Genomic DNA, 9,091 nt, shown 5'->3' on the forward strand with positions numbered 1-9,091 from the left:
AAGGCAGGCGGACCTCTGTGATTTCAAGACCAGTCAGAGCTACATAGTGAGACTATCTCAAGAAGGAAGGAAAGAGAAGAAAGAAAACGGGGAAACCGAGAAGGATGTGGTTCAGTGATAGAACACTCGCCTGAGATGCCAGCCCCTAGCCCGAGGACAAGAAAGACAGGAAGGGAAAGAAAAGGAAGCCATGAAAGGGCAAGCTGCCTAGCACCGTGTGTGTGTCCTTGCCTGTCCCCTGAGTTCCCTGCTAGCTTAGGTGGGGCCTAGCACTGTGTGTGTGTCCTTGCCTGTCCCCTGAGTTCCCTGCTAGCTTAGGTGGGGCCTAGCACTGTGTGTGTGTCCTTGCCTGTCCCCTGAGTTCCCTGCTAGCTTAGGTGGGGCCTAGCACTGTGTGTGTGTGTCCTTGCCTGTCCCCTGAGTTCCCTGCTGGCTTAGGTGGGGCCTAGCACCGTGTGTGTGTGTCCTTGCCTGTCCCCTGAGTTCCCTGCTAGCTTAGCTGGGGCCTAGCACCATGTGTGTGTCCTTGCCTGTCCCCTGAGTTCCCTGCTGGCTTAGGTGGAACACCTACTGACGTTCAATGGCAGAAAGGTCTTGACCTCTCTGGGACCACACTAGGCGGAGCAGGAGAACCCTGACCACTCTGGACCTTGGTTTGTCTGTAGCTCATGTATTTGGTCACTCAGGGAATTAGATGGGGTCCTGTTCATGGTAACCTCTGCATTCTTGGGCTGTACTAACTCCTTTTCCTCTGTCTCTGAATAGACATTCCCCCTAGTAGGCCCCCTGTCCTCACTACTAAGTAACCTCAGGAACAGACTTGTGGCCAGTAAACAATGACCTGACTGGGAAGACATTCAGTGGATGACTAAGAAGTACAAAAGGTATATATCAAGCCAGGAATAGTGGCTTATACCTTCATTTCTAGGATGCAGAGGCAGGTGGAGCTCTCTTCAGCATAGCCTTGTCTGCATATAGCAATCCAGGCCATCCATAGCCACTTAGTGAAACCCGTTTCCTGGGGCAAGGCAATGAGGGGCTCTTAACGTGGGAGCCCCACCTATCTGGGGTGATCAAGACCCCCTCCCGGTCAGCCAGATCTTGTTGTGGAGTTTCTTGCTGTCTAGGACCCTGCCTCGTGGTTGCGCTGTTCACACAAGGAGCCTCATCCATTCTGCTCTTCATCTCTTCTCCCTCCTTTCAGCTTCACCCTTCCTTGAAAGGCCGTCTGCACAGAACCACCAGCTCTGTCGCAGTCTTTCTCTGTAATAAGACATGAGCTGCTACAGGTCTTTGCCAAGGCTCAGTCACTTCTTCTGGGACAGCCTGAGTAGCAGGCTCTCGTGGCCAGTGAGTCCAATCATCCCGCTCCCTCAGCGATTTCCTCAGGAGACGCCTTCCACAAGATATTCTCACACTTAGGAGCCCACCTGTGGTCAAGGGGCAGCAGCTAGCATGGGGCGGGAATATGAGTCTTGTTTGCACTTAGGCCCTCCTTAGCTCCTCAGTGTCTACTGTGATGTTTTGGACAGCCTGGGGGGGCCCCGGGCATCCCCAGCTGACACTGATCCCTGTACAAACTTTGTCCTTCTCTCCATGGGCCTCTTTTGCAAGGGCAGAGGACAAGCTGTCACCCTTGCAAGAGCACCCAGGAGCACCAGCTCCCTTTCTGAATGCTTGAATCTCTACCTAAAGAGACCTTCTTGGAGCAACCTCAGCACACCAAGTAGCTCTAACTGTGTCCCCACCCTTTCTCTGTAGTCCTGGTTGACATTAGTGTCAGTGCTGCACAGACCCTTGGGGAAGGCAGCATTCTGCCATCGAGGTTCTTGCAGCTGGTGTAAAATCCAGATCAGATGGAAAGAGGGGCAGGTGTCAAAGAATGTGGAGCGAGTGAAAGAGGTACAGGAGAGGCAGGAAGTGAAAGCCTGTGGCGTGGTTCCCAGAACAGTCTCTGTTGGGGACAGGAAATTCCTCGGTGTTACCTGTAACAATGCTGTCTTCCACCCTAAGCTCTCAGCCTCCCCCACTTAAACCTTGGGATCTGAACAGCAGCACCTGTGTGGGGAAAGGACTCATATCAGTTACCCCTGACCCATTGCCTGGGTGGGCTATGCCTCACCTTTCAGTCTTAACATAACTGGCAGCACTCCCATGTCAGACCTGGCTGCTGCAGGTGGTCACCTGTCCAGGGTCATAGCTTCCTGCTTATGGAGCCTCATAACCGCCCGCTCTTGTCTCACAGATACCTCAGACCCATGAACATATTCTTCTGTTCCTGCTTCTCACATTGGAGTACTCTGTGCATATGTGTGCTTCAGGCCTCTGTCTGTGCCCTTGACCACACCTTTCCTGACTACGTTAAGTCCTCCAGCCAGGGCTGTGCACAGGCCTCCATACCTCACCAAGGTGCAGACTCTGGCTAGAGCATGCTGTAGCCCACAGCCTGCAGCCATTTGGTTAAGTGAGTGGGGCCATTGCAGCCCACTCACAGAGTGCACTGGGCATCTGTGCAAATTTATAAACATTTCTTGTCCTTAGGGAATGTTTTCTTAGGGAACTTCTTTCTTTTAAAAGTCTGCTTTATCCTATATTAACTTACCATGTGTAGTTTTTTCTTGTTGCTTCCCTTTTTGGCACTATGTTGGGTTGGTGGCAAAGAATTAATGTTTTCTTTAATCTCTTTTTCCCCGTTTCTATGCTTTGCAAGTTAAAATATTGCTTTACTGGTTACAAATTGCTTAAATGAAAGACATTTTTAAGATCCATAGGTAGTGTAAGTTAGCACCTTGCCTCTGAGTTTCCTCATGGTTGCCTTTCTATGCATCTTGCGTGGATGTTTGTGAGGGGCTCTTTTTCTTTCTTGCTCTGTAATGTGCTTTCATGATAATCTGCTTTCTGATCACCCAGCCAGTGTCTCCTTCCTCTCTTTTCTAAGTTAGGAATGTTTCTTTATGTTGTTGTTGTTGCTTGTTTGGTTGGTTTTGTTTGATTTTTATTTCATTTTCTTGTTTGTTTCGGTCCTTTCAGAGGCAGGACTTCACAGAGCAAGCTGGCCTGAAACTCTCTTTACCTTAGGTTGACCTTGAACTCTACCTCTACCTCCCCTGGGATGGTAGGCCTATGCCACCACATCCAACAGATGTGTGCCAATCCCCTACCTTAGTTTATGGCATTTCTTTTTCTTTTAATAAGGTATTTCAATAACTTTGCTCTTTCTTTTATGTCGCCCCTTTTCTTTGTTATGTTCTTCTTAATATATGCACATATGTGTGTACTACATGTATGCAGGTGCCTGTGGACCAGAGGAAGGCACTGGGTTCCCTGCAGCTCAAGTTGCAGGTGGCTTGTATGCTGTCCACCATGGGCTCTGGGAACTGAATTTGGGTCTCCTGAAGAGCCTCACGCACTTTTACCCATGAGCCATCGCTCCAGACCCTTTGTTTGCTTTCCTGGTCTGCAGGTTAATGTCTCTCATCATCCAGGGAACTTACTTTTTCAGATTCCGGCTGCCCTTGTTCCTCCCGCTGTGCCAGTCTGTGGGATTCATTCATCTGCCTCCCTTGTTGGCTCCTTTAATTATGATACTTTAATTAGCACCTTTGCCTTTAAGTTTAAATTCTTACTATTAATTTCCTCAAATGATCTTTGAGAAAATTGGGGGTGGGGGTGTTTGTTTTTGTTTTTGTCCTGAGCTAAAACTAATCTTCAGTTCAGGCATCCATAGTGTTTTAGCTTCAGTGAATGTGTTTGCTATTCTCAGAAGTTATGTTGTCCTTTTATGCCTATATAATGTTTGGTTTGGTTGGTTGGTTGGCTTTGGTTTTCTGCTTTTTTGAGACAGGGTTTCTCTATATCCTTAGCTGTCCTGGACTCGATTTGTAGACCAGGCTGGCCTTGAACTCACAGCGATCCACCTGCCTCTGCCTCCCGAGTGCTGGCATCACAGGTGTGCACGACCAGGCCCAGCTTGTATAATGTTCTTTACTTAGTATCTTATGGCTTTAACTTTTCCTTTTGTGTCTCTAGTGATCTTTTGATACACATTTCACTTAGTTTCCTTTTTAATTCTTTCACCTGACTTTTCAGAAGCCTGAGTAACCCAGTGTTGGGAGAGGGGCTTTCTCTGCAGCCCTGGGCCCAGGCTTTGTCTCTGAGGCAGATTCCCATTTGTGTTGCCTAGTCCCCTCAACTTGTTGTGATGCAGCAGTTAACTCCACTTGTTGTCTCCCCCGACCCCTGTCGCTGACCCTGAGGAAGGCCCACCCAGCACATCTGACTTGGTTTTGGGCCTAGGCTTGTCTCATGGCCACTCCTGTCAACAGCACACTCTCGTTCCTTCACAGACCTGCTCAGTACAGGATTTGTCTTGTCAAGGGCAGCATTTGAGAACACGAGGGGCTCAGAGCCCTTGCTAAATACAGATGCCTACTCTCAGAATGACTATACGGTTAAGACAACCAAAATCAACAGGTTAGGATGTTTCTCAGCATTACAGAGACTCTAAGGAGGTTTTAAAAGAAGGTATAAAATGACTAAGATAAAACTTCTCCTACAGTGTTGTTCTGATTTCAGAAGACCAGGACTCACAGGCACAGGAGCTAGTGCCTATCCAGGAAAAGCCTGGGAGTAGCAGTTCTGACCTCTCCCCTTTCTCCTCCAGGTGAGCATCTGTCTGGAATGCAACAGCAGCAAACTCCGTGGCCTCAAGCGGAAGTGGATCCGGTGCTCGGCCCAGGCCACAGTGCTGCACCTGAAGAAGTTCATTGCCAAGAAGCTCAACCTCTCATCCTTCAATGAGGTAGTCACCAGCCAAGGGGCTGGGGTAGAGCCTGCCCGCCTGTCCTGTTGTTGAAATAACAAAAGCAGGCACTGGTGGCACACACCTTTAACCCCAGCTCTCAGGAGGCAGAGGCATGTGGATCTAGATGAGTGTGTGGCCAGCATGGTCTACAGAGTGAGATCCAGGACAGCCAGGGCTGTTACACAGAGACACTGTGTCTCAAAAAAACAAACAAACCAACAACAAAAGACACAGACTCAAGCTGGGTGTGGTGGCTCGTGCCTTTAATCCCAGCGCTTGGGAGGCAGAGGCAGGTGGATCTATGTGAGTTCGAGGCCAGCCTGGTCTACAGATCGAGTCCAAGAGAGACCCTGTCTCGAAAAAAACAAAACAAAACAAACAAAAAAGAGACACACACACCCCTTCTTCTTAACAGCCTTGTTTGGAATTTTTGTTTTTTTGTTTTTGTTTTTTTAAATGACGCTTACATGGAGGTCAGAGGACAGCTTGTAAAAGTCAGTTCTATTTCTCCTCTATGAGGATCCTGGGAATTAATCTCAAAGGTTGTCAGGCTTGGAAGCAAAGTACCATTACCTACTGAGCCATCTTGCTGGTCCCTTGTTTGGAAAGTAGTTTTTATAAAAGTTATGTGTGTGTGTGTGTGTGTGTGTGTGTGTGTGTGTGTGTGTGTGTGTGTATGTATGTATGTATGTATATATATATATATATATATATATATATATGCCAGGTGCCCACAGAGGTCAAAAGAAGGCATCAGATCCTCTAGAACTACAGTCACAAACATTTATTAGCCACCGTGTGGGTGTGGGGTATTAAAGTGCTTATAACCACTGAGCCATCTCTCTAGGCTCAAAACTTTGCTTTTTAATTTAATGAATGAGTGGGTGGGCGAGTGGATGAATGAATGAATGAGAGTTGGATATGACATTTATAGGTTCGAACTAATAACCGAAAATAAAGAGACCTAGATGGGGCTCGTGGCAGAGAGGACCCTGCTATGTGTCACTTGGTCCTACTGCACCAAGGAAGGGTCAGAGATCTGAACTGTTGCCTCAAAAGAATTCTGAGGCTGTTTGGAAAAGGACTTTGAGGGCACATAGAGCCTTGTCAAGACAGAAGGTCCGGCATGTTGCAGCAGGTGCATGTGAGTGGTGGTTGAGTGTCGTTTGGAGAGTACTAGAAAGAGCTACATTAGCTGTCAAGCCATATCCCAGCTGACGCCTGGAGGTGTGACCCACTAGGTCTGGGCAGATTTAACATCTGAAGGATTTTGAGATGAAACATCTCGGATTAGCTCCTAAGCCCAAAGCCTGTGACAAGAATTTCATGTTAGTGTGCAGTAGAGGGAGATTTAAGACACAGATAGGGAGTGTGTGTGGGGCCAGATAAGAGATAAGAGGCAGAGACTGGAGTGACCCAGCCTCAAGCTCCTGGAAATCATGGGGTAAGAATATCTTCTTGTAGTCAGTGTCCCCATGGTACTGGAAGGCAGCACCTGGGGCAGTGTTTAAATCATGACCTGTACCTGGGACTCTCTTTTGCTCTTACAGCCTGCAGTGACCAGAAGTCCAGCTGCTAGCACATATCAACTGTAACTGAGCTATATTGGTACATGCTGGTTTTAGTATATTGACATACTTAACTGTTTATCAGTGGCCCTTGCTGAGACAGTAGCTTATATTGCAGCCTTTGTATCCATGACAAGGTAGTCACCATTCAGTGAAGGCGGCAGCAGACAGTCGAGCTTTCATGGACCCAAAGGCTGGTTTTCCACTCATCACTCTGAATATAGGAAACACACTCTTATGTGGCCTCTAAGAACAACCTTTGTCCCTTGCCTAGGGAGAGACTAAGACCATCTGAGTCATTAATTCACACACCCAGGAAAAAACAAACTAAAAAAGTGAGACATCACCATGTACCTCCTCCAGCAGCATGTGCACACTATGTAATGGCAAGTGCTAGTCAGACGGGCTTGGAGCAGTGGAGGCCAAGTGTGTGTTACGTAAGCCTACGCACAGGAGGCTTCAGATGAGGAGACAGACCACAGACAGACAGATGAGGTACAGTTGGGAATAGGCCATTGTCAGGGAGATGGCAGCTAGGTGGCTTCACACAGACTAGACAGGACATAACCCACATGCTAGCACATAGCAGTCTTTCTCTATGGGGACATGTAAGATGAGGGACGGTGAGGGAGCCTAAAACTGCTCTAAGCAGTAAAGTCTATTAAATAAGTGAGAAAAAGTCCAAGGTCATGTGCCACCTCTCTCAGCTGCCCCACTACACTGAGAACAGGGTGGCTAAGGGTAAGGCACGGTGGGCAGAGCAGCCTTGGTGAAAAGCACCCTGGTCTGCAAACCCAGATGGTGTAGACTAACAGTCTCTGTAGCGGTGTGTGAAGACGGCCCTGTGTGCTCTGTAGACCAGGTCCAGTGTTAAAAGAAAGTGACCTCTGACTTCTTTGGTGTGCTTTTCCACCTTCCTGCCTGGGTAACTTGGAGTCACTGCTATGGCATACTGAACTGTTGGTGGTGGCTAGGCCCTTCAAGGGTCAACACCGAAGTTAGATTTCACTGCCACTGAAATCAAGTCACTGGAAGACAGTGACTTGAGGTGCAGTAACTGGGATCCAGGGAAGAGTCCACATGTGATGCCTCCCGAGCTTCATCAGAGAAGCCCAGAGCTGGGGTAGAGATGGGCCAGGTATCATTGATGCCCAGAGCAACCAGGGTAAGCCTCTTGGGACCCACTGCCACACAGCCATGACGTACAGCACTTTGTCTTTGACCCCTGGAGAAGTGCTCCCTTGCTGTTATAACTTGTGTTCACAGCTGGCTTCTGCATTAGGTGCTGCCAGTAGTGAGGAAGCACTGTATTCCTCATGTCTGGGGAGGGGCTTGTTTCAGAGCATATGAGAGAGTGGCGTTCACACTGTCACCAGTAGCCGCAGTTTAATGGTGGGATGAACGTGAACCTAACTGAAGCCCCTTTTTCCACCAGCTGGACATTTTATGCAATGAGGAGATCCTGGGCAAGGACCACACTCTCAAGTTCGTGGTTGTCACAAGGTGGAGATTCAAGGTGAGCCTGGCTGGTTCTTTTGAATACCAGATTTTTAGAGACTCCTGATCCTTATGTGATGTGCAGATCTTTTATTGGCAGACATTGCTGTGGAGCAGCTCTTTCTCAATTCATCCACCCAGCCAGGGGTCTACTCACCACCCTACTCAGTCCCCTGAGTCCAGGGGACAAGATGTGGTAGCTGCCACAGTTGGAGCAAACTCAAACTTTTGGGTACCTTTCTGAGACAGGAAACTGGTGTTGCAGTTCCTGTCCAGGACTGGAATGTAGCTCTTCCACCTCTAGCCATGTTGTTGCCTACAAAGAAAGGGGGGAGAGGAGGTAGAGACAACTGGGCCAGCCAAGGACCAGGATGACCACTAGTTGGTGCTGACTAGGGCAAGGGTTGGAGAGGAGGAGAGACTGAATAGGAGAGACCAGGGCTGCTGTAATTCTGGCTGCATAGTTCCTGTCATGAGCCCCAAACACTACAGAGGTGACCACTGAGTCACCTGGGACCAATGACAATCACTCCTTGTCACCCAGAACTAAGTCCCGTTGTGGCATTGCTGGTACAGCTGTGTGCCTGTGGTTTGAGTGCATAGCATAGGCTCCTTGCTGCCCCTCAGCCACCTTTGTTGTTGTCTTGCAGAAGGCGCCCCTCCTGCTACACTACAGACCCAAGATGGACTTGCTGTAAGCACAGCCAGACTCAGCCACACCCAGTGCTCTCCATGGCAAAATGTGCTGTGCAATGTTGCCTCTGGGTGCCATGCGGACCAGATTTCTGAATAGAGAATATTTATAACTTTTGTATGAGAGAATCCACTCCCAACAAGACACTACCAGCACGCGTTTACAGAGGATGAAAACACTTCGCAGTTTGCTCGTCTTCAGGTCCACAGGCCAGAGAATAAGTGAAATAGTGACACGTTTCCACACCACGTCTGACACAGCACCTCCGCTTGCTTTCCAGGTCTTGAGAATCTTGAGTCCCTTTCAGTTTAATTTGTGGATTAGGTTTCATGAGAGCCTCAAAATGTTTGTACTTCGTTAAGTCCTCCCTGAGTTATTGAAAGTCTTTTCATGGTAAATATTTATGTTGCCTTTAGCTTCCTGAAGACTTAAGAGATATATAAAATTTTAATTTAATGTATACCCAAAGAGGTTTGCAGAAATGCTATGATTTAGCCATGGAGTTTAATCTCCCACCTTCTAGAGTAC

General features: G+C 48.2%; 1 protein-coding gene across 1 annotated transcript in view; it reads left to right on the plus strand.

The window, feature by feature from the left end:
- Pcgf3 (polycomb group ring finger 3) overlaps positions 1–8,890 on the plus strand; it is a 42,894-nt gene extending 34,004 nt beyond the window's left edge. Inside the window, exons 9-11 of the mRNA XM_051170134.1 lie at positions 4,664–4,801; positions 7,808–7,888; positions 8,520–8,890. Coding sequence (XP_051026091.1) covers positions 4,664–4,801; positions 7,808–7,888; positions 8,520–8,567 — 267 coding nt within the window. The 3' untranslated portion in view covers positions 8,568–8,890. The remainder of the gene's footprint in view (positions 1–4,663; positions 4,802–7,807; positions 7,889–8,519) is intronic.
- The last annotated feature ends 201 nt before the right edge of the window (positions 8,891–9,091 follow it).

The sequence above is a fragment of the Acomys russatus genome, chromosome 28 (assembly GCF_903995435.1).
Source record: "Acomys russatus chromosome 28, mAcoRus1.1, whole genome shotgun sequence".
Classification (NCBI taxonomy): Eukaryota; Metazoa; Chordata; class Mammalia; order Rodentia; family Muridae; genus Acomys; species Acomys russatus.